Source organism: Ammospiza nelsoni, chromosome 21, assembly GCF_027579445.1.
Source record: "Ammospiza nelsoni isolate bAmmNel1 chromosome 21, bAmmNel1.pri, whole genome shotgun sequence".
Lineage (NCBI taxonomy): Eukaryota > Metazoa > Chordata > Aves > Passeriformes > Passerellidae > Ammospiza > Ammospiza nelsoni.
Window position 1 is genome coordinate 10,075,368 of NC_080653.1, and position 25,297 is coordinate 10,100,664.

General features: G+C 46.0%; 1 protein-coding gene and 1 long non-coding RNA gene across 7 annotated transcripts in view; one reads left to right on the forward strand and one right to left on the reverse strand.

The window, feature by feature from the left end:
- Nucleotides 1-3,600: 3,600 nt before the first annotated feature.
- LOC132082634 (uncharacterized) lies at nt 3,601-13,583 on the reverse strand. Its single transcript, XR_009419829.1, has 3 exons — nt 12,735-13,583; nt 7,073-7,205; nt 3,601-4,110 (listed from the first exon to the last, which is right to left on the reverse strand). It is a non-coding gene; the product is annotated as an uncharacterized LOC132082634 (long non-coding RNA).
- A 436-nt stretch (nt 13,584-14,019) lies between these two features.
- The window catches only part of USP32 (ubiquitin specific peptidase 32), a 63,206-nt gene continuing 51,928 nt past the window's right edge, over nt 14,020-25,297 (forward strand). For 5 of the 6 annotated variants that reach the window (XM_059486858.1, XM_059486860.1, XM_059486859.1 and 2 more), the window contains exon 1: nt 14,020-14,173. In XM_059486858.1, coding sequence (XP_059342841.1) covers nt 14,116-14,173 — 58 coding nt within the window. In that variant the 5' untranslated portion in view covers nt 14,020-14,115. Of the gene's footprint in view, nt 14,174-14,694; nt 14,904-25,297 lie in introns of those variants that run through there. The other variant, XM_059486862.1, reaches the window with a different exon arrangement.

The window sequence follows — 25,297 nt, forward strand, 5'->3', positions numbered from 1 at the left end:
TTACAGTAGGTTTGATTCCCTCCTGGATGGAATATCTTCTTGGAGCCTTAGGAAGAAATAAATGGTTTTGTTTCCCCAGGAACTAAAAGCAAAAGCTGGCTGGCTTCCCCTTTGTCTCTAGCTGTTTACCTGTGGCCTCACACTTGTTTGTGGTCTTATCACTTCCAGCTATCAAATGACCACAGCTCCCTTCTAAACATGAAGCAGGCAAATGTCCCAGTAACCCAACAAAGTAGTCCTTGTTAGTCCCTGTTTTCAGGTTTCCTCAAAACAGTTTCTTCGTTGACACTTTTTTCTTTTTTTTCCCGTGTCTATCTGATTCTAATTATTTTTTAATGAACTCCCTCAAGTCCATGTTTCTTGTGGACCTTTGAACTTCCTGGTGCACCCAGCCTTTGCTCAGGAGATGTTTATGGTTGGCTCTGAGTTAACCCTTTGGAGTTTGTGTTCTCAGGGAGCTTGATGTCCTTTCCTGCCCTTGTACAGGTGATGCTCAGGCGCAGAGACCACAGGCTGTGACTGATCTTGTGACCTGTTTCAAAGTTTAATTCCTATAGAATCAGATAAAGCTATGGATCAGATTGGATCTGTAAAGCTTGACTGGAAGCATGGGATGAGCAAACAGCTCTGAAGACTGTAAACATCACTCAGCCACCCAGAGCAGCAGGGAAAGTACTGCTGATAAACAGATTTCTCAGTAACAGGCTTCTCCTTTGACATGGATCAAGCCACAGATGCTGCAGGTATGGTCATCCCCTTAAATCAGTACAGCAGGAACACCTTTTGGGGATTAAATTTCCCATTTTCTCATCCATTTGCTTGTTCTTGATGTGCTTTTACAGACTGTGCAGTTGCTTTGTGTCCATTTGAGAAGAGGGAGACAAATTCCCCCCCAAGAGCAGAAGGCAGGATGTGGATTGTGCATGTGAGTACAAACTTCATCCTCCTCCTTCTCCTTCTGCTGCCCAGGTCTGGCTTGGGAGTGTAACCACTGACAGACCCTTTGCACAAAAATAAACTTTTGTTCTGATGGGGAACAGGGACCTTGGGCTGCATCTTGGGTGTTCTTAGGGAGCTGGCTGGAGCTGAGACTTCAGTTCCATCCCAGTGTAATGGGAATTCAGGGTCATCTCCTTCACAGGTGATGGTGCAAGCCAACAGCAGTGAGATTTCTTTCTCCTGCATGACATCTCTCAGTAAACTGTCCTTGCCAGGGAGAAGCCTGGAAAGGCTTGGAGTTGAAGGGATTTTGTTTTGGAAGTTTACTTGCAGGCTTTCACAAAGAGAACTGCCCTGTGCTGCTGCCATGGGCTGACCAGTCAGACAAGTGCAATTGTTGTGTCCCTGGGACAATTGGTGCAATTGCTGCAGCTGTGACTCAGCTGTGCTCCTGTGCCAGGTCGCTTCTGGCACCCTCAGTCATCCCCAGGCTGCACAAAGGCCTCTCTCTATCTCTCTCTCTCTGAGGTCTCTCTGGCCTGGTGCTGCTCCTGGCAGAGTTGGGATGATCTTGCTCAGGAATTCCTCTGGTGGTGCTGAGCTCCAGCTGAGCCCAGTGCCCACAGCAGGTATCACCTTGGGAAGGCACCTATGGGTGGGTTTGAAACAAAGGCAGGTTCTTGATCTCAGGCTGTCTTAGGGAAGTTTGGCTTTTACCCATGGCTGCATTCAATAATGACAAAAATCCATGAAGACAAGCCCTCCCCCTTAAGATGTCCGTGGCATTTTGCCTCCTGTGTTTTCTTCCTCCCCCTTGTCTGGGTTTTGCTGTCAGCTCTGGATGCAGGAGCCTTTCACAGGCAGGTGCTGAGCAGATGCAAAGGGAATTTCTTGCTAACCTTGCAGTGAGGTTTGCTTGGCCCACCTGAGGTACATTACAATTGTTTAATTCAGATTAGGATTTTAGTGTTAGGTGTTGCTTTACACAAGATAAGCTCTGCAGAGGGAAGCAGAGGTGATAGCTGAGAGTGTAGCTGTGCTGCCTCAGCCTGGCTGTTGTGAGGACTCTGTTAGAAGTGGTTTGGGTGAAGGGGGTGCTGCAAATGCAGCTGGTTTCTCAATGCCTGTTCCCAACCACCCTCTCGCTGTGCCAGCTGCCTGCAGTTGTGTCACCTGTCCCCACTGTGACAGGCAGCTCCTCTCCTCCTCACCTGCAGAGACTGGAACAAGGAGCAGCCAACTGATGTCCTCACCTCTCCAGTCAAGGTGCCAAAGGGCAGCAGGGTCCTGGCTGGTCAGAGCCAGGAGAAATGCAGCCTCTCCAGCACAAGCTTTCTCCTGTAGTAGCAGCCAGATTAAAGCCCTTTAGGAGCTCCAGGGACAGGAGCTGGATGTTAGCACAGGCATAACCCATATTTGCATGGCCATATCTGTGTCCTTGTGAGATTATAGCCCACATGGCATGTGACTGCAGTGTGGAATGGCTCTCCTGGCTTATCATGTGTACACTTGGCTCTGCAGAGGTCTGAGAGGGCCTTGAGTTCCCCTTGCAAACCCAAGGCTTTGTTCTCCCTTTCAGTGCTGGCTGCACTCGGAGCTCAGCCAAAGCCAGGGATGTGCAAGTGGGAGGCACAGATGGACTTCTCTGGCCAGCCTTCATCTGAGGAGCTTGCTGGATTTAGAAGTTGTCCATCACCCTGGTTCACTCCTGAGAGAAGCCTGAGAGAAGCCTGTGGCTGTGTCCTTCCCCCTCCTTGGGGAGACAACACTGATTTCTCCTGGGAAGCCTCTCTGCTGGGAGGTGGCATAAGACAGACCACATCTCTGGAAATCTATCACATTATCCTGCCTACCTACAACAGGAAGGCTTTGAAAGGATGTTCTAATTGGATGGGGAAAATCAGAGTACAAACAGATTATGTCACTCCTGTTTCTCCCCATGAAGGAAAGGAGCCCAAGTGCCAGTCAAACGCACTGTACTGAAACAGTGCACCTCAGGGAAAACTCATCCCCTGACAGCTCTCCTGTGAATATTAATTTCTCTATTTGAGTGTCTTCATCTTCCAGGAGCTGTGCAAGTGCAAACATTAACCAACTCCTCTGGTGCAGCAGCTCTTGCAGGGCAGAGCAGGCATGGAGCCAAAAAGGAAGCAGTTGTGAAGATGTTGTGTGTCTGCTGCTGGTTGTTATTTGCTGTTTTGGGCAGATCTACCATGATTACCACGTGTGATGTGATGAATCTGGTGTATGTAATATATGCAGGCATTTGATATGGTATTTATGTTCTGATAGGTCACAGGAAGGAGAGCTGATAACACAGATAAATGTACAGGTATTCTGCATTGTACTTAAACCAACTGCCTGTACATGTGGTTAGTTAAACATCAACCCCAAACACTGCTGCCAGATGTACTGCAGTGCAATGCTAAATAGGAATTGTAATGGGGAATGTTTTCCAGCAACCTGTCCTTACCAGGAGGGTGGTGAATGCTCTGTTTGATGGAATGATTAATGATACTCAGCTACTGCTTGAACTGTAGGGGTGGAGGCTTTGCTAATTCCACCTGGAAATTCCTTTCCTGGAGCTGAAGGGTGATGAAGATGTTCTCCCTGCAGCTGGGTGCCTATTGGCTCCAGTTACCAAATCTTGTGTCAGGGGAAGGGAGCTGAAAAAGAATTTGGGCCAGTTTTTGTTTCTGTGTGGCATCATTAGAGGCATCTGAACTGCCAGAGCAGTTCCTTTCTGGTACCTGCAGGGAGTTGCTCATTTAATCACTTGTTTGCAATTAATGTGGTCTAAACACAAGTGTGAATGGTGACCAGTGGTGTGGGGAAACCAGGAACACATCTGCATCTCTTTTATCCACCTCTGGCACAATCAGGTGTGTTCCAAGTGTTCCCAGACTGGGAGACACAGGCAGCCAAACCCTCCAGAGTGCCCAAAGGGATAAGTGACCGACCTCTGGTGCTGGTGCTCCTTCTCAATAGTTGTATTTTCAGGGATTCCTGCACTGTTTTAGTTCTCTAGATGTTTGTCTCCAACTTCCCAGCCAGCTGTTTGTGAGCTGATTGTTGGTGTTTGCCAATGTCCTATCACTTTTATAGCTGCCTGAAGTCCTCAGGAACTGAAAGAGCATTATCAGCTTCCTCCACACTTCTTCAACTTGCAGCCTGTGAGAAACAGGATAGTTAAAGGCTTTTGTTTTTATCGTGCTTTGTAAGTTTTTAGGGGTTTATGCAAATTAAAATAGGCATTATTAATGAGATGTTAATGAGCCCATCCCTTAGGTGCTACTTATAAAATCAAATCTGTAACAAGTTAGGTATCTCTTTGAACTGAAAATAATTTGACTTCTTTTGTTAATTTTTTGGATGATGAAATATGAACTCTCTAGGTGATACCAGCCTTGGTCACTTCCTCTCCCCAATGACTCAGAGAAGGCTGTAAAATGATGAGCCTGCTACACATCTCCCAGTTGGTGCTGCCTGGGGAATGGGGCAGGGGACAGCATCTCCCCTCTCTGAGCCATGACAGCCCCCTTGGTGGCAGAGGCTCTCAGTTCTGTATCTCCTTTGCAGGATTTTGGTGTCTGTCCCAGCCATGTTCTTTGTTTGTTTTTTGTTTTTGTGTCCTGGGTTCCAAGAGCAGTGAAGCTCAGGCTCGTGGCAGCATTCAGCTCTTGTCCCTGTGCTGCCACTGCTGCCCTTTGCGTGCTCACCCTGCCTCTCCTCTCACTGCTGTGCTCCCACCCCAGTGCCCTGAGCCTGACCCTCATGCACAAAGGGTGGCTCTGCTTGGAGTGCTGCCAAACTCCCACTTAACGCTCCCTTCAGTTCATGGATATTCTAGGGGAAGTCAAGTTTTGGTTTTCCTTGTATTTTGGCTTTATTCAAAGGAAAAAGCAAGGAAGTTCCCCTCCAGTCTGTCAGGAGAAGTGGCTTCATTTCTCTTTCTTAAAGCTTTGAGCAGCCTGTTATTCTTTAAATAAACCAAAAAAAGGGCAGTCTTCTTTATGGTCTCTTGTATGGTGGTGCAGGGGAGTAGCTGTAGTGAAACAGGCTCTGCTGAGATTGGCAGGAGGAAAAAAAAGCAGAGCATGGATTTTATTTCTGTGATGTTCTGATGCCCTCCTACCAGGCTGGAAATGCTGAACGTGAGCCTTTGTCTGGCATATGGGGATTTGGAGAACAGTTGCTAATTACAGCAGTTGTGCTATCTTGCTTAAATGGCTTAAATAATATATTAAGTGCCTTTATGATCTCCCACAACATGCTGGAATGCACAGAAGTGCGTATTCTGCTGTTTATAGCTTATGGCAGGAGTAACTTAGAGAATATTAATCTGCCCCAAAAATGGGGTTTGAAATTTATTGCTTGTGTAACTCCCCATGGGGTCTCTAGATGCTCAGATCCCCTGTGCAGGGTGTTATCCATGAATTTCCATCTTGGAAGGTGAAGTTTAATCAAAAGGAAAGACACTGTGGATGGCTGTAGGGATGACAGGGAAGGGTCATGGCACACTGCTGGTCAAGCATTGTGGAGTTAGTCTCAAACTGGCAAAGGTAAAAAATGTGGAACCTGGAGGAGACCACAGGAAGTCTCATTCTATCCTATTTAAGGGATATTCTCATTATTTTCATTAAAATCTAATTTGAAATTAGAAACATGTTACTAAGCATCATATCTAGAAGTGGGAGTGTTCCAGGGCCTAGATTAGCACTTATCCAGAAAAAGAAAGGTATTATGTCTGCTCAGGAATCTTTTTTTTACCCCTTTTCATGTTTTTATTTAGCAAAAATTCTGTTAGTCATCTGTTTCCACCCAGATTCCCATGTCTCTTGCTTCTAAATCTCCAATTTCTATTTCTGCTGTTGTACCTAATGTTTAGAGAAAATGTGAGAAGAGTGTGCTGTGAATGTCTGGTGTGAGGAATAACTGTGGAGCAGCTGAGCAGTGCTAGCCAAGGGCTCCAAGAACCTGGGAGGGCACATGCTGAGGGGGAACACAAATCACAAAGTGACAACAATGAAAAGATTGGCACATTCTGACCCCTAATCTGGTTTAGTTTGACATAGCTCTCTGTAAAATCACAAGTTCTGTTAGAATATGCTACTAATTAGCAATATTTCACCTATCTGAAATTAACAGGCTCTGCAGAGTAGGAAAAAAGAAGTATTTTTGTCTGGTTTATCTTGCTAGTAGCTTGAAAACAGGGAGGTGAGAAACTTGTGTCAAATCTTGAAGTATAATTTTGCAATTAAAAGACTGAGGAGAAAGTGTGATCTGAAGACCTTCAGTTTCCTCACCGTGCCATAAAATTAACAGCTCTCTTCATTCTCATTCTGGTTTAATATTCCTGCAGAGAAGGAAGCAGAAAGAACTCCCTGGGCTGGCTGCAGGGGAATGGAGGAGCTGTTACTTAGGCAATAACAGGGCACAGGCTGGGAGGGGTTTGGGCTGGCATTAGCTGGGTAATGCCTGCACAATGCTCTGGATGTTAGAATGTGATTTATATCTAAAGCTAAAAACAGAGAGATGCTCTCTGGGAGATAGGAAACTGTTTGCAAGCACCTCCTGATTGGCTTCCCAGAAATTTTCAATGTCATACATGCACCAGCTTGCAGGGATGCACAGCTGGCACATCAGCACTAAAGCCAGAAGAATCTCAACTCAAAGGCTGTTAGTGAAATGTGTGGGTAAAAATAGAAGGATAAATTGAAACTACCTGAAAGTGGAAGAAACAGCTGGGAAGTGATAAGAGAAAGCAAAATGAGTGAAGAAACTCTTGCCCATCGTTGTGGTGTCCAAGTGCTTTATAAAAACTTCAAATTGCTCCTTCCTTGAATATACCAATTTTCTTTGTCAAACTGTGACAATCTGGCAACCTTTATCTACCCTGAACTTGTCTTCTATTGCTAGGAATCTACTCAAGACTCTACTCCATACTCCAGGCCTAAATTTTATTCCAATTGCTGGGTCAAAAGCTCTTCTGAGAGTACCTGGACTTTTACCCAGAGGCTGAGTGAGTACCAAAGGCTTTTATGGATCAATTAACCATACATTTTAGAAAATAAATATACATGCAAATACTTAATAAGGTAGGCAAAATTCTGATTAACCCCTAATGCTTTACCTTGCTGCATGTGCATAATCAATCCATAAGAGTGGCAAAGCAAAATGTTGTCAGAACTGCATGTTCAGCACTGATCTCTAATGTTTGGGTTTGGGAATCCTCTGGAACACAGGGACAGGCACCGAGTGTTCAGCTGAAATGACAGGAAAACAACCTGGTTGTCAGTGTCCTGCAGGGGCTCTCTGCTGGATTCAGGGGTGGGGTGGCTTGAGCAGATGGCAACTCATCAGACTGTTTTAGTTGCCTTCTTGGCTTGATCAAACAGTTTTTCATTGGCTCTGATTACAGGCATGATGCCATCTTAGATAATGCCTCTTGATAAAGGACTTTAAGGTCCTTAATTACTATTATTAGCCATTTGACACCATAAAATAGAGGTCTGTTGTTTTAATGCCTGTTTCCCCCCTGTCTGCAGGGTGTCTGGAGTCTTTAACAAAAACAGGGAGGTGGAACATTTAGAACCTGATCAGAGGTAATGTGTGCATGCCAGCAGAAAAATGTGTGTGTGTGTGCACATTTGGATGTGCCATTGTCCAGAGCTCTTTCACTCTGTGTTGGGAGAGCACTGAACTGAGACATCAGCCTTTGGCAGGGGCACCAAGGCTGGCAGGTTTCTCTGTTTGGGGATGTCCTTTGTTCAATGTTTGAATCGTGTGAAACCTTAATTAGCAAATAAGAAGCTTTGGCCTTCCCTTGCAAGTTCTGAAGCAGAATTAAGGCAAGTGACAGGATGTGCCAAATGACACAACAGCTCTGGCTCTGTGGCTTTTGTTTTGCTCTGCTGCCCTGCTGTTTTGAGATGTGCTTCCCACTGGATCAGCTGCTGGCAAAATGTTCCCCAAGTTGGTCTGTGTTTGATGCTTTGGTGTTGCTTTCTCTGTACACAACAATCAAAGTGCTGCAGTGCTGGGGACGCTGTGAGCAGCAGCCTTTGAGCTGAGAAGAAAGCAGCCCTTTCTTTGCAGGGGAGAGGTGCCCTGTGGTGCATCCCTGCCCGCTGTGTGCTGTGCTCTGGGGCCACACAAACTCCTCCTTCCACCAGGCAATCTGGGCCTTCCCAGAGCACAGTCAACATGAGTCACTTCTTGCAAAGCCACTCCTTTCATTTGATCTTCTGGTATTAATTATTTGCACTTCCTCCTGTCACAACGCTGGTGATTTTACTGCCCTGGATGGGACTGCAGAGAAATCCTTTACCTCCATTCCAACACCACAGTGGTTTCTGTCTACAAGGGAGCACAGAATTGCTTTTACCAAATAGATTTCTTCTCCCATTGTTTCCTGATGACAGATACTACTCTTAATCTACACAGAGACAACACTTTGCAATGGGAGATCTCTATTTCCCTCAATTGTTGGTTCGTTGATAAATCATAGCATGTCTCATTTTCTGAATGACACGTGTCTGGATTGCAGTCTGCCTCTTTTTTGTCACAGTTTTTCAGTGCTAACAACAGTCTTGCCAAAGCTCATCTGTTCCCTTAGTGTGCACTCCAGCAGGCTGATTAATTCTGTCACACTTTCCCTGTATAAGGCATAATCAAACAGGTTGATAGAAAAGGGAAGGACGTGATGTTTTTATAAATATCCAAGGCATTACCCTTAACTCCTGACTGCCATTAGCTGTGGCACCCTGTTACTCCTGGGTTGGAGGAGCAGCAGCAGAGTCTGCCAGGAAGGAAGAGTTTGTCACTGTTCTTTGTGGGCCTCAAGTGTGATCGTGCCATCCTTCCACGCACAGGGAAGCCTTGCTTAGGAGAATATCAAGAGTGGAGGGTGCCTTATGGTGTTTTCTTCTCTGTCTCTCAAAGGCAACTGCAGGAAAAGTGGGGGACCACTTACCCACAAACCTTAAAATAGCTGTGAACGTGTGTGACGTGCCTCACTTTCCTGGGTGGTGGAGATCCTACTATTAATAACAGGAGTGAAATTATGGATTGAGCAGTGATGTGAGCAGCGCTTCTGAGCAGCTTTAAACCTGTCACGGGCTCCCTGAACACAAACAGCCAGGGCCCAGTGGCTCAGCAGAAACATTCATTAATTCTCTCCTAAAGGGGTGGCAGAATTAAACAGAGGTAGCCCACAGGTCAGATGAGGTCTGAGGGATGCTCCCACTTCCCTTGCTGCCCTTTCCAGAGCCTGGGCAGTGCCATCCAAACCCTGTTCCTGTACCTGCCACAACCTGATGTACAGGTCTGGCATTTGGCGTGTGTGGGTGTGCAGAGCAGGGCTGTCACTCCTGCCTGTGCAGCAGGGCCTGTCACCCCCACACTGAGCTGTCACCAGAGCTCAGCCCTCTGGGACAGAGGGACGCTGTTCTCTCCCTGTCCCCGCCCCGCTTGGAGCTCACCAGGAAAAAGGAGGGGATGAGGTGGCTGCTGCTGCTGCTGCCGGGAACCAGCGGGGGATGATGCCAGGGCAAGGGCCTGGCTGCTGGGACAGGGGGGTGGGGATGGGCAGCTGCTCCAAAAAGTCTTGGGAGTTCTGGCAAGAGGGGATCTCTAGGGCAGGTGTGAAAAGAGAAGTGCCCTCAAACTGGAAATGAGGGAAAAATCCCAATCAGCTCACTCTGAGAGTCCCCTGGCTACACCACACTGCAGCCCTGGTGAGCACTGCCCTCATTAGCATGTCCCTTCAACAAGGGGGATGACTTTAATTTCATTTTTAAATACTTTTAATAAATTACATTTTTCATTTTCCCCTGCAGTATTCCACTACAAAGCTCATACTGGCAATAGTGTGGGAGTACAGCCTACATGACAACAGTAGGAGGGACCTGGTAAGAATCTGCTCCTTTTATTTCCCCCGAGTTCATATAAATCTGTCACCCTCTGCTACCACCCTAAGCCACTTGTTTCCTAGAAAATGTGGGATGTGATAGAAGTTTCACTTTGAATATTGTTCTGTTGTTCTCTGAGGAAACCTTTTGTATTTCCTCTCTCTCTGATAACATCAGAACCAGACTGGCAGATGATGATTCGGGGTATTTTTCTCATTCACCAGTTCACTGTAATTAGATATGAAGCCATTTAGCTCTGACCACTGCAGACCTGATTGAACCCTCTTACTGCATCTTGATCTCTCTCCCACTTTCTACTCTTCTCAAATATTTGGGATGTGCTCTGCCACACTCCTGTCAGGGCTGTTTGAAGCAGGAAGGGGTAAAAGTTGTCCTGTGTTTGTCCAGTGCCAAGAAAAGTCCTTAAAAAATAATATCCAGGGTGGGGAGACAGGTATTGGGGCAAGAGGCACAGATTTAGAGGCCAGCAACAAAGCTGCATTTTTGGCTTCTGTTTTAGTGACTATGAATCAGGAATTCCTAAGGCCTTACAGTGCTGTTCTCAGAAGCGTTTTTGAGCCACTGCAGCAGTTCCTCTGCTGTTTGGCTCATCCCTTCTGAGTTCAGGCCTTTGCAGTGCAGCTCCAAGCCCCCTCTCCTTGCAGTGCCTGCTGTGGGCTGAGCTGGAGCCAGGGCTGTGGATTTTCCCTGTTCTCAGCCCTGGACTGGCAGCAGCCTGGCAGAGCCCCACAGCTGCTGTGCTGCCAGGCTCCTGCTGCTCCTGTGCAGCAGTAAATACCTGCTCTGCCTCAGATCCTTGACAGTGATGCAGAGACACTTAAAGATATTTGCTAAGTGCTCGTGAATTAGTTTTTGATTAGCGAATAATTAAATAAATTCCAGCAATCCAAAGGACACGTGCCCAGTTCAATTTGCATAGGCAGCACTTCTCTGTGACAAGAGAGGAGCTCCATTCATCCAATGCAAGTCTCAATTCGCTGTATCTTAATTTGATTTACCTTTGACACAGCATTTAAATAGCAGCAACATTTAATCTTGTGCTCTCCAATAAGGCTTCAGTAAAAACTTACTGCCAGATCTAACCCAGGGTTAGCACACACAGCCTTATCTCTGGGTTCTTGCTTCAGTGCCTTTGAGAACATGCTTAATTTAATCTGAACAAAGACACTGCCATCGGGAGCTCCAGCCTGGCTCTCCAATCCAGGGGATCTTTGTGATTAAATTTGGTGCAGGCCACCGTGTGTACAATGGATCCAGTAAATGATTTTGAAGTGCACTTCAAACAGAATTCTGCTGGTTCTTGGACACTGTCTGTACCTCTGGCACATGAGGGATGCTGCTGTAGTTGGGTTTTTCCTGAAGTGTCATACCTAAAGTGTCACACCTTTTCTTTGGAAAGGGGTCTGGGTTTTTGGTCAATAGGAAGTGTTAGCCATTATTAAGAACCATCACTCCATCCTTTTTCCTTCCCACGGTGGAAGGAACTCCTCCCAGAGGGTTCTGCTTCCTCGTTGCACCAAATACCCAGTCAGCTGTTTGTGACTGTACCCTGGTGGCAGGGTCTGATTTGTAATTATAATTACAGTCATTCATTTTTTTCATGATTTAGCTGTCATTAAACCCCCCATACTGCCTGATAATCTCTACTGCCTGAGAGGGGGGTTTGTGTGAACTGTAAGTAGAGGCTCTGTCTTGACATCACAGATAAAAGAATAATTCTGCAAACTGTGGTGGCTGCAGAGGCACTGGGTCAGAGTTGTCCTGGCTGGGTCCCTCAGTGCTGGGTGTAGACAAAACAGGGCTGGCAGTGTCCTGTGATCTCTGGTGAGCCCTGGTGCTCAGGGGCTGGCTGTTGCTCTCTAGTAAGAGCCTGAGGATAAACAGCCATGGAGAAATTGGCCTGAAAAGCAGCAGGAATTGGTGTGGAGCTGCCCTAGCCCAGCACTGAAGCTGCTTCCTGCTCTAATTGCTTTCTCTAACTGCTCTGCCAGCTCGGGGCTGGCTGGGTCCCAGTGCTGCTCCTTCCAGGCAAAATGGGACTTGGTCATTATTTTTGTAATTCAGAGGAGAAACCAAAACATTAAAATATTATTACTGGACCTAAGGTCACGCAGGAACACGATAGAGAAGTCAGCAATTAAACCCCATCTCCTCAGCTGAGAGTTAATGCTTTAAGAAAGGGATCCATCACAAACAGACCATGGCTCTAGGGATGCCATGGAATATTTCTCTTAATCACAAGATAAAACAGATTTCTCCAGCTGTTTCTGGTATTGCCAACTTAGGCTTTTGATTGACATGTTGCCATGTTTGTTGAATTCACTCTCAGATGTTTCCAAGATGTATTTTGTATCTAAACTGAAAGCTGGTTGGTGAGGAACTATGTTGAGAAGAGAAATGTAAAGGTAGAGTAGGAATAAGAGGATATATATATATCAAGGCAGCTTGTATCCTCTTATTCCTCTGCTGCATTTACATTTACCTTTACTCTTTAAATGATAAATACATAATCAGTGGCTGATGAGTGAAGCATATTTCCACCAATTAAATTTATATTTTTAAAAATCACTTAAGTTCTCCCCATCACCCTCATGAGAGAGGTAAAAGGTCCCTTTGTGGCAGATTTTATGCTTGAAAATGATATGGTTTTTTTGATATGCCACAAATCTAAGATAAAAAAAGAATTCAGAAAAGATACAAGGAGGCTTTGTGGAGCTTATTTCATTTGTAGTGTGTTTGCACTTGGATTACATGAGGAGAAATTTGGCCTTGGAGCCTGTGTCTCTGTAAGCAGCATTCCTGGCTTTGCATATCAAATTTGTTTGGAATGTTTGCTATAAAAATACCTACGCATGAACTTACATCAGCGAGAAAGCAACTCCGGCTTGACCTTTCTGCAGCTCGATGTGGCAAGATCACTCCGTGTGGAAACAGTAACTGAGGGAATGACTCGCAACTGGTGTTTTCACAGGCTTTGTTTCAGGGCAGGAACAATCCTTGGAACAAGCTGCCCTTAGAAATCAGTGTTTTCTTTCAAACTCCTTATTTTCTGCTCGGGAGTGACCCAGGGTAGGTTACCAGGCTTAATGTTGTAACAAAGCCATTTGGGAAATCCTCCCATTCTGTGTCAGTCCTGGGCTGAATACTAAAAGCAAACATGCTGGAGAACAGCAAAGGGCAGGGGTGGTTTTGATCCTTTTACAATTCAGCCCGTGTTTCTGTTTCAGACAGTGAAAAGACATTTTAATGGAACAGGAACCTCCTACTGTCACCCCATGCCTGCAGCCCTGTGACTTAGAGGACTTTTTGAGGAGAACCAGCGTGCCCTGAGAGGTTTGAGGGGGCTGAGGGGCTGCTCCCCCTGAGAGGTTTGAGGGGCTGATCCTGTAAGGTTTGAGAGGCTGATCCCCTATTATTTTTGGGGGGTTGAGGAGCTGATTCCCTGTGTGGTTTCAGGGCAGAGAGGGGATGATTCCTGTGAGGTTTTGTGGGGCTGATTCCCTGTGATGATCCGAGGGGACTGAGGGGCCGTTCTCTGGCGGTTTGAGGGGCCTGAGGGCTGATCCCCTGTGAGGATCTGAGGGGATTGAGGGGCTGTTCCCGGTGAGGATTGAGGGGGCTGAGGGCTGATTCCCTGTGAGGATCTGAGGGGATTGAGGGGGCTGTTCGCTGTGCACTTTGAGGGTGCTGCGACTCTCACCCTCCCACCAGGGCTGTTCCGCCGGGGGCCCCATCGCACCGCAGCCTTTCTCCTCTCGCCGCTGCACGCTACGGGAAGCGCTGACAGCTTTCGCAAGCGACACCTTCCGAAGCGCCTGTGCCGGGGCAGAGCCAGGTCGTTCCTCGTCACACCTCCTTCCTCTGCGGCCGCGGAGCCAACCCGGAGCCGAGGAGGCACCGGCGCGGCCGCAGCGCTGCAGCGCCCCGACCATCGCAGCCGCCGCTGCTGCGGCTCCCCCTCGGCCGCCCCTGAGGGGACGCGCGACGGCGCCGCCGGGTGGGCGGGCGGGAGCGGGGGGCTCGGCGTTGGCCAATCAGAGCCCCGCCCCGGCCTCCCCGCGCCCCACGTGACGCGGCGCGCGCGCCCCACGTGACCCGCGATGGAGGCTGCGGCGGCGGCGGCGGGGCGGGCGCGCGGCCGCCGCCTCCTCCTCCCCCCGCCCCCCCCGGGCGGCCCCGCCCCCCCTCCCCCGTCGGTAGCGGCTCCGGCGGGCGCCGCCGCGGCCATGGACTGAGAGGCACCATGGGCGCCAAGGAGTCCCGCATCGGCTTCCTCGGCTACGACGAGGCCCTGCGGAGGGGTGAGGATAGGCGGCGGCGGGGACGGGAGGCTGGGTGGAGGTTGGCGGGGAGGGGTGCGGGGGCCCCGCGCTGCCCCCCGGCAGCGGGCGGTGAGGCGGCACCTCCATGACGGACCCCGCGCGGAGGCACTCGCGCCGTTCGGCGGCTCCTTCCCCGCTGCCTTCGCCCCTCCGCCCCGCCGTTTATTTATTTATCTTACCTATTTATTTATTTATCTCTCTCCCCTTCTTTAAGGCGGCCCCGGCAGGGCCCGGTGCCGTGCCCTCCCCGCCGCCCCTCGGCCCGGCCTCCGCCTGTGGCCGGCCGGCATGAGGCGGGCAGCGGCGGGCTCCCGGTGTGGCGGGGCTGTCACCCGGCTCCCGGCCCTCCCGCTCCTCGTGTTTACCTCCCCGTGCTCGGGGATCACGCAGCTGCGGCTCCGCATGGCAAGATGGATGTGGCGTGCGTGGCCCGGGCTCGGTGTCGCCGCTTTAGCCCGGTTTAGGGTCCTCCCGGAGGATTTAAAGAGCGACTAGCGAAGGGAAAACATAAACAAGCTGAACGGGGAACGCTCGCAGCTGCGGGGCTCCGAGGCGACGGCAAGCTACACCCTGGGAGCTCCCTGGCTCTGGAAGCGATAGCCAAGTCCAAGGACAAAGAGGGACAGGAATTGTCAGCAGTAAATGCTGTGCAGGCAGGACAGGTGTCGGTAATTGTTGCCCTGTTGTGCGTTCCCGTGATGCAGCGCAGGTAAAGCAGCTCACCTGTTTGATATTTAAAGCCCTGATAAAATTCATAAGCTCGAGCCAGTCTATGGCTGCCCTTTTTATTCCTGCTCGCATGTGAGAGGCATGTCAGGAGTGATAAGGGAGAACTGGGAGGAACCGCTGGGTGTTAACTGAAAAAGAAACAAATTGACGTGAAATGGGGTTTTTGTTAAATATTTTTTTTTTTTTTTTTTTTTTTTTCTGGTGGAGCCTCTGAGGGATGCCATGTCAGATAGGAAATGGAGCAACGTAGTGTCAAGCAGGAGAAACAAACGTACGATTCAAAGTCACTCGTTACAGAATTTAAACATAACAGCCCTGAAGGATTTTCACTGCTAGTGAAAGTATGGGAAGTCTTTGAAAGCTCTGGTGCACGTATTTTTAGAAGAGCTGGAGTTATAAATGCAGCTTGGTAGAGGTGTGAAGTTAAATATATCAGGGAGCGTTTGAAATAAGCTGTTTGGTGGAGAATACAGTCATTTGGTCACAATGTATATTCCAGGGTTCCTAAATAAGAAAAAACAAGTGTTTTGAATTTTAAAGTTAGATTTAAACTCTTACATTGCTTCAAAATCAAGGCAGTTGTTCTTGATGCTTCATAAGTAATAAGATTGATTTCTTCTTAATAAGAAATTATTTCTGTGCAGTGAATATAATGCTTTTCTTTGTTATTTTTTTGGATGTTTTTCTTCTCTATATGAGACCTTCAATACTGTTTTTCTGTAAGAGACCAGAAAGGTTGTTTTAGGCACTCTGTTATAAATTGATGTTTTGCTAAATAACTATGTTGTTTACTTAACCAGTGAATCACTGTATGTATAAAACAGGCCAGTTATCAAAACATTATTTGTTAGACCATTCCTACTTCCACAGAACCTTGCTGCTACTTGTGGCATTTCTGTGGACACAGCGATAATGGATGAATGTAAATGTTAAAGAAAATCAAATATATTTATCTCCAGTTAGATCCAGCTTCTCTACCACTGTTTCCTGGTTCTTAAATGGTGAGAAAGTTTTGGATTAGGTGGTATTTGTACAGATTTTTCTGCTGGGAATTCTTTGTGAGCAATCAGTACTGGTTACCTGTACTTGTGCTAATCATTCAGAATGCTGTGATCGTATTTTTGAGTCACCAGTTTGAATTTCAGTTGTTCAGAATATCTGGGGAAAATGCTGCTTCTGTCAGCTTCAGAAAATAAGGCTGACTTTTAGGCAGCTTCATTTATTGCAATTCCATTTTGGTAGTAAGCAAAGGTTGTGAAGGTGAGGGGAGTTGTGGTTAAAGGCTCACAATATAAATAACAGTGGCTAAAGTGTAACTTCTGCTCAAGGAGATGAGAGTGCCAGAGCGGCCTGGTGCTGGTGGCATGTTCCACCCTTGAACAGGAGACAATCCTGCTGTTTTATTTTCCCCTTTTTCCTTGGCACAGGCAGCTGACAGTGCTGTGGTGACGTGGCCCTGAGGATGGGCACGCTGGAGTTGTCCTGTGTCCACCAGTGCAGGTCACAGCGGTGTCACCAGCCTCCCTGAGATCTGTCTGCCTGAGCTGCCTGCAGTGGAAAGCAGGATGCTATTTTAGACATCTCTTTTTATGAATTTTGCCAATTGTGGTCATCTTATTTATAGTAGCCAGAGGCACAGAGTGGTGTTGCTGTGGAAAAGGTATGAGATGAGAAGTGAGGAGAGCTATTCCTGACCCCTCAGACCTCCTTCTGAGGATGGATTCTTTGTGAGGAGATGAAATCCTTGGGCAGGTCATTAGAGGTGAAGCCAGAAGTGCTTTGTTCCAAACTGAGCATAAAATTGTCAGTTATTTTATCAAACTGAATTTGTGGTGGCATGAACTGGTACTGTGGCTCTTGAGCTTGTTGCTTTTTTCTTAGCAAACAGCAATTTTCTGCTAAGGGCAGCGCTGCAAGTCAGCCAGTTCTTGTTTTGGTGGATTTTCCAATGTTTGTCCCTGATTTCCCACTCCTGTCCTATCACTGTGTCCATCAGGCTGGCTGGGTGCTCTGGCCTTGCCAGGGAGATGGTGCTCTAAAGTCTGCCTTGTCTTTTAGTTCTCTCAAAGAGCAGTCTTTATAAAAGCTTTATAAAATAAATAATTTTATCACTATTGTGTTAGCTCCTGTATTAGCACAGCAGCTCCTGCACTGTCCTGTGTTGTACATGCAATATTTTAATAAGAGTTCTAGGAAAGAGATTCCTGTGTGGTATTGGTGGCCAGTTTATCTCAGATCCCTATGGACGGTATTTTTCAGTGGCTGTTAATGTGTTTTGCTTCAGTAACTTTGAGAAGATAATTGTAGTCCGAGCATAAATTTATGGAGGTACTTGTGAATTAGGAAACTGTAGAATCTGTAGTCAAAGTTTCTGTGAATGCTACTTAGAGCAGGTGTAATTCAGGCCATTTCCAGCTAAATTATCTATGCTAAATATTGAGTCAGGGAACCACTTAAAAGAAATGTTGGTGCATAATCATGGATCTGTCAAATTTGGGCCAGAGAGGAAGGCAGAGTTTTCCTTCTGCTCAAAGCAAGGTAAAATTTTTGTTTCGTGAATGCACCACATCAGCATGGTCAGTGAGCATAGAATTTGGAGAAATGAGTGACTGCTGATAAATCCATTTAATTGTGTTTGGTCCTGTGCTCAGTGATCTCTGAGAAAAAGAGCAGAATGAAAGCACAGAAACAGTGCTGGTGTTGGAAAATGTACATGCAGCTGAAATGCCAGCTAACAGCGAGGCAGAACTTGCAGGTGTATCAATTGCACAGGTTTTGCCTCTGGAGAGCTCATGGCATGGTGGTTTTTAGGGCAGTTTTCTTCCTTGGTTTTGTGTCTCTGAGATGGCACCAGCTGGAGAACACCAAAGTAACAAAAACCCCTCTAGCCTACGAGGAGCTCGGTGAGTGTGTGCAGTAATGAGTAATGTGTGATGGGCAGGGGATAAATCTTGCTAATGACCTTTTGTGTCTTGATTGTATTTGAAAAATAGCTGCATTTGTTTTATTTAAATCAAGGCAAATATATCTGGTGTCTGATCATTAACATCCTCCAGTGTTCAGATGTCATAAATGTGACAGGAGGATGATGGAAAACTTGTGCAAATATATCATCATCTAGTTGAGGCTGTCGATCTCAGCCTGGTGACAAATCCATGGACTCAGCCCTTCAGCCCATGGAAAACTGCTTTTTATTACTCCACATGATGAAATTAACTTTTTAAATCCCAGCCATCTTTTAGGAAAAACACTCAGGGAACCATTTTAGTGGTTTATTCTCTTCTTTCTATATTCCATGAAGGAGAGTGTTCTGCTTTATTTTCTCTCATAGCTGAAAACCAGAGCTTGACCATGATAGGGAGGTGAAGGTTCTTTGGGATATGTTATTTTCTAAGAGTACAAACCTGTGCTTTTCTGAGCCTTGAGTTCCAGAGGCATGTGCTGAAAATGCCTAGAAGTCTCTCAGCCTTTTTTTTAGCTATCAGAATGAATAGAATCCACTGTGGAGACAGTCTGGATTCTACAGCGAGGCTTGTTCTGTCAGCCAGTATTTGATGGCTTCAGGGCTCTGTCATATGATGAAAGCAGGTATGAATGCAGAGCTTCACACTTCCTGTTTATAGAGCTGCAGAGCTGCAAGTGGCTGCTCAAATTCACAGAGCAGTAATTATTTCACAACTCTGGCATTCAGTTGTGGTGCTTGTTTTGGGAGGGCACCTCAGCAGGCTCTGCTGAACATGTGTTTCAAAGGCAGGAGTGACTGGGGAATTCTACTGAAACTTTCATGAACTGGTGAGAAGATGCTCCTTAGAATCACAGACTGGTTTGGGTTGGAAGGAACCTCAGAGATCATCTTGTTCCACCCCCCTGCCGTGGACACTCTCCATGAGACCAGGTTGCTCCAACTGGCCTTGGACACTTCTCTGAGCAGCCTGTGCCAGGGCCTCACCACCTCACAGGGAGGAATTTCTCCTGATATCCAATCTAACCCATTCTCTGTCAGTGTGAAGCCATTCCCCTTGTCCTGGCACTCCCTTGTGGAAAGTCTCTCCCTGTGTTTCCTGTCAGCTCCTTCAGGTACTGGGGGGGGCTGCAATTAGGTCACCCCAAATCTTCTCTTCTCCAGGCTGAACCATCCCAGTTCCCTCACCCATTCCTCCTAGCAGAGCTGCTCCATCTCTCTGATGATCTGGACTGACTCCAGCAGCTCCAGCTCCTTCTGGATTGTCCCTCAGGTCTGGGGGCAGCTGTGCAGGTGGGATCCCACCTGAGGGATCAGAATCCCCCATTCCTGCTGCCCACGCCGTGGGGTCAGCCCAGGGCACAGGGCATGTGCAGCCTCTCACCCACAGCACTCCCAAATCCCTCTCCCTGCAGCTGATCTGTTGGACCAGAGTTGGGTTTTCATCCGTAATTCTGCAGCTGCTGAGTTGCAGCCACCACTTTCTCCTTTAGCTCAGGTTCCAAGTTTGGGGAAGTGAGCTCAGGGGGTTTCAGCCTCTTGCTCAGGACTCCCCACGTTATTTCCTACTGGAAATGAGGAACAGTGCTGGAGTGAACTTCAGTCAGCTAACGGTAAATTTCCTTTTCTGAGGTACCTTTGCGGTCTTTAGAGGCTCTTTATGAAATACCAGTTGAAAAATTACAAATTAGGGGCAAATATTGCCTCCTGCTTAGGCTGCTGCAAGTGCTGTGGTGCTATGGGAGCTGATTGCATCCTTTTAGGAGGTTTTCAGTAATTCTTAGATGGTTCCCAAGCACAGCAGAAACTTGGTGATTGCACAAGTGTTGAGTGTGCAGGGAGTGATGCAAGTCTGAGAAAAGAGGATTTAAGAACATAGGTGTTTCATAAATAAGAAAAGGTTGATCATCTTAAAGGAAAAAAACCCTCAAAAAGTTGAATTATGATTCAGTAAATGTTGGGAATCCTCTGGTTTCTCACTTCTCAGGTGAATCATGTCCCTAAATAGGAGCAGGCTCACAATATTAGCTGCAGTTTTGTCCTGTCAGCGTGTTACTGAAGACTCCAACCAGGGCAGGCAGGAAAGCTGCCAGGGGAGTTTAAATAGATATCGTTCCAGCCATGGGGCTGGAGGTCACAGGATAAGCTGGACAAATCCTCATTTTGAGTGTTAAATATCTTGATATAAGTGAAAAGACCACTATCAGGCTATTCTGTATGTAATACATTTTCTTATCTTGATGTAGACTGAAACTGAGTCCTCAAAACATTTATTTGGATTATAGATTATATGCCTGTGTATCTCCCAGGTCATAAACCTGAGCTTTATTTCTTGGATTTTAATCAATGACATCAGTGGTTTTATAGTTTCTAATCAGTTTCTAGTTTTTCCTCCTGTAACATCAGGGGTTTTTTTTTAAATATACTTGCCCAGAGAAAGTTGTTGAACTTTCATCCTTGGAGATTTCCCAGCCCTGCCTGGACAAAACCCTCTGGAAGCTGGTTTGAGTTCAGCCTTGACCCAGTTTCAAGCACAAGGCTGAACCAAGTGACCTCCTGAGATACTTTCCAACCTGATAGATTCTATAAAATATTTCTGTTCAGCTTGAATTTTGTGAAGTCTTGTTTTGACGAAGTCCTAAATCTACCTGACAGTGTCCTACAGAGGAAAAAAAAACCCAAAAGGACAAAAATAGAAACTAGGAAGTTGTTCAGTGTGAGATGAAGCATCTCTAATGAAATGTGAAAGAAAAAAAATAAGAGGGGACTACTTTGAATCCTGTTTACTTGATTTGTAACAGTTTCAGGCTTTCTGGCTGCTGGCACTGTGGCAGGAATGAGTAAAACAGCCCTCACCCCTTTGCTCTGCTCCAGGGAACTCAGCCCACTGTCTCCTTTCATAAAATAAGGAAGGCATTCAGTTCTTTAGTACTCAAGAAAATGAAATCAGATTCAAAAATGGGCCTCAGAAGGGATGACAAGGCTGAGAATGAAAAAGAACGCAGTAATGTGATGAGGTGAGGCATGAAGTATCTATTGAATTCTCTAAGTTAGGATTATTGTACAACTCCTGCTTTGAGGTGGGACTGGGTAGGGTTTTTCTGTATTTAAAAACCCAGGTGTTACTGATATCTGTCATTCAAAAAGTGTCACTGTCTCCTGAAAAGTGAGTGTGTCCTTGGTTAGCTTGTGAAGTCATACATTGCTATAAATCATTTGCTCTATGGGAGGTCTGATGAGTGCAGAGCTCTCATGACATCCCATCACTTAGTTATTAATTATTATTAACATAATCCTGCTCTGTTCTGGTCCAGGAAGAAGTTCTGAATGCTGTGAGCACACAGAAAGCTGATGGAGCAGGGGTAGGATAAGTGTGGCATTTTCAGACAGCAGAGCTGTTTCTGCCCACTGACTTTGGTTATTTCCAACCTGATGTAAGGCAGACCTGCCCAGCTGGGGTTTTTAGGGCCTCCTTCAGGCTCCTCTTTGCCTGATGCTTTCCTAGTTTGAGTTTCTGTATAGAAAAGAAAGTTCTGTGGGTTAATTCTAATTAAGACTTTCAATTCTTAGTCATTTAAAACCAAGTTATTTCTTAATTTGTTCCATTCCTTGAAGCAGGTGCTTTTTCTATAAGTTGTACTTAGTCTGAATTATTGTGAATGTCCATGTGATATTTGCAGTATTGAAGAACTACAAAAAGCATCTTTAACATTTAATTTTCATATGAAAAGGTCATTTACATAATGAGACAATGAAGCCTTTGGGCAAAGATGAATGTAGAAGAAAAATCCATTAAGGTAGATTCTGCCTAAGAGTTTGAAAGGGCCTAATTCACCAAACTTTGAATGCTGGATTATTGCTAGCACTTACTGGAATAAAATTCCCTGCTTGCCTAAAAAGAGTGGCAAAATCCTAATGCACATTTTCTTTTGTGATTTCTTCAGGGACACCTTACCTTTGTTAGTGATGGCTCCATATCTCATAGGCTGTGTTGCTTTAATGTTTGCAGCAGAGCTGTCTAATAGTAATTTTCATTTCTTTTTTTATATAATGAATTTGAGCACCTCTGAGAAATGGGGATTTTTATGGGGTTGTATTTACAGCTGAGCAGGGCTGCCATGGTCCCTGCAGGTGGGGCTTGTGTGGCAAGTGCATCACTTTGAAATGCTGCTTTATTAAACTGATGTGGAATCTCTTCTGCATTTCTGATTTTCAATGGCTGTAAACTGAGTTCAGGTCTTGGTTTGACACTAAATGTGGCTGCATGTGGGTTTTGTAGGGGCAGCTCTGCAGGTGGGATCCCTCCTGAGAGATCAGAATCCCCCTGATTCTGATGTGAATTATAACCAATCAGAATTTTTCTATGTAGTCTATTAATTGATTCATCAGCATTAAAGGAAATTCCTTAGTTATTTTAGTGTATTACTGACACTCTTAAGTCCTAGAGATGTTAGACTCTTGGTTTAATAATCTAAAAGTTTAACAAAGCCATTTTTCTTATAAAAATAAGGTAACATTTGCAACAGGGCCTTTATTTGGTGTTGAATAAAAGGAGCTGGCTGAGAAAGGTTGGGACAAGGGCTAAGCAGGCGGTTTGTAGTGCCCAGGGTTCATTTCCCATATAAATGTTATTTAATGTGGGGCTGGTACAAGCCCAGAAATGGTTCCTCACTGAGTCATTGCCTCCCCTGTGCTCAGCTCTCCCAGCTGGGGTGACCTGGCAGAGGCAGTGACAGCCCTGATCCCCAGGGTGTTTAAATCCTCCTTTAAGCTGTCCCAGCCCAGGGCAGGCCTCTCCCATCCCATGGAAACGTGGTTCTGAGGAGAAGCAAGGTGTTAATGGTGGTGTTGATGAAGTGCCCGGGTTCCTGTGCCCAGCAGAGTTCCTGGGGCAGGGATGCTCCTGGAAGGCAGCAGGACCAGCCCTCCCTGGTGCTGGAGCCCCGGGCAGGCTGAGCTGGGCAGAAAGGACGTCTGGCTGTGTCAGACTCTGTGCTTCTGACTTTGGAGTGGTTTTAAACAGTCCCTGAGACATCTGTGCCTCCCAGAGAGCTCTGACTTCCTCTGCTCAGGGCTGCAGCCTCAGGGCCAGGCAGGGCAGCTGCTCTGAGCCAGCCACCAGCAGCAGCTACAAAGGCAAAAGGAACCTCTACCATTTATTTTGGTGATTTTTTAAAATGTCCAAATCCTTTGAAGCTGTTTCACTCAGTTTAGAGCTGAATTGCGCCCACAAGCTATGAGAGGCAATGTCATTGGGCCAAAATAAGAGAGAATTATATTCTGTATAAAAATGTTGGCTTCATCCTTTGCAAATAAAACCTACTACAAGCCCTTTGGAATTCTTCCTCAGAACCGGTTATTTTATTCACATGGTGTCTCTCTTTTTGTCAGCTGGTCTTTCAGTTGTCATCCACTCACAGTTTAATTTCATGTTAAGTGTTTAATATAGAATGGATGCTTATGTTTCTTTTGTGTTTGAATGGATGTTCCTTATCTCAAATCTGGTGGCAATGGCAGTGCTCAGGGTTTGTGACAGATTCCTGAGCTGAAATATTTTAACAGGAATTCCTATCTGATTTAAGCTTGCCTCTTCCAGTTGGAACCCATTGCTACCACCACAGTTCCTCATGGAGAGTCCTTCCTTCTCCAGCTTCCCTGTAAGCTCCCTTCACGTGCTGGAATGGTTTCAGATGATTAATTTTACTCCATTAGTTTGCAAAATTTGTTCTTTTAAAATTCTGAGACCTTGAATGAAATAAAAAAGTGGAAGAAACACAGAAAGCCCTAAACAGAACAGGAAGTACCAGATTGAATAAGTCTGTGGATGTGGGGGAAAAAGAACTGAAAGTATTGGGATAGTAATTATGAGAACTTGAGTTTGCAGATTGAATTTGTTCTAAAAATGAACTTGAATGTGGCATCATGAATGTATTTTGGGCTGAAGAAGCACTTCTTTTCAATCCCTGTTTCTGGCTGTTAGGTGTTATCCAGAAGCAAAATCTTACCCTGGAAATTTCCTAGTCTTGTCAAGATTTCTAGCACGTTTTCCCTCATGATGTGGTGCAGTTAAATCCCAGATTTCAGTTTAAAAATGGAAAAAGTGGATTTGCACTTTGTGCAGCTGAAGCAGGAGTGCTTTGGGATGAATGAGCAGCAGTTGGTGCAGTCAGGGCAGCCTGGTCTGTGTTGTGCCAGGATTTAGGGAGGGTTGTTATCACTGGAACAGTAATGGCAGAACTTTTTGGTCCCAATCCTGCAGCTATCAACATGATTTGTCTCTGCCTAAAGAATTATAATTGATCTTTTTGCCATTAACCAATTCCCCACTTTTTTGTTGCCTGCAGTTCAGCGTTGTCTTCTGATCACCTTGGTTAGAGAACTGTGGTGTAAATGTGTTGTGAGAACCAATGTTATTTTTAAAATAGTGAGTAGATTGCAACATTGATAGGGCAGAGCAGGAAGAAACCACACCATGCACTAATTCCAGTGCAGAAGACAGGATAAATATCTGCAGAGGCCACAGTGTTACAGGGATGGAGGTTAAAAAGCAGAATAGAAAATATTTGATAAATACAGAATCGTAAAATGTTCATCATTTATTATGCAAATGTACTGCTGCTAACAGAGCCTGTGATGTCCTTGAGGATATCTTGTGAGTCTCTCCAGGGATGCAGGGAGAGATCCCAGCTGCTGCCCCTCCTCAGGGCTCTTTGGGGGGAAGTCATTGTGCCATTTTGTGTTTGTGTGGGACAACGGGCAGGGTGTTCACAGCAATCCCTGCAGCTGCAGCCATCCCACCCGTGCTGCTCCCATGCAGCTGTTCCAGGGTGGCTCTGGATGTGCTGTTTGATCCTTCCCATGGGGAGCCTGAGGAGCAATGCACGGTGATGCTGGGTGTCTGCACTGAAAAATGCCATGCACTTGGCTTGAAAATGTTAATGTTTAATAGTAATAAAATGGCTATAAAAATAGTAATACAATTAGAGTAATAATAATTTGGGCAATTTGAATTAGGACAATATGAGACAATAAAAACAAAGCGTTACAGACGTCCGGGTCCCTTTTCTGGGCAAAATAAGCCTGGAAAAGGACACAGTTAACAGAGGATTAACCCTTAAAAACAACAGCCTGTTCATATTCATACACCTCATCCATGATGCATAAATTCCATTCAAACACAGGATTCTGTCTGGTCATCCTCAACTTCTTCCTCTCACTCCCAGCAGTGCCTTTGAGGCAGGGAGAAGTTCATTTCTTCTGATAATGGGGCAATAAATTCTCTTTCTCTGAAAGATTCAGGTGTCCTGTGATTGCTACCTCACTGCAAGTCCTTTCTTTAAAAAAAAAAAAAAATCCTACATAGCACAGTTTCTATTTTAACATTTTTATAACCTAAAACTATATTTAACACA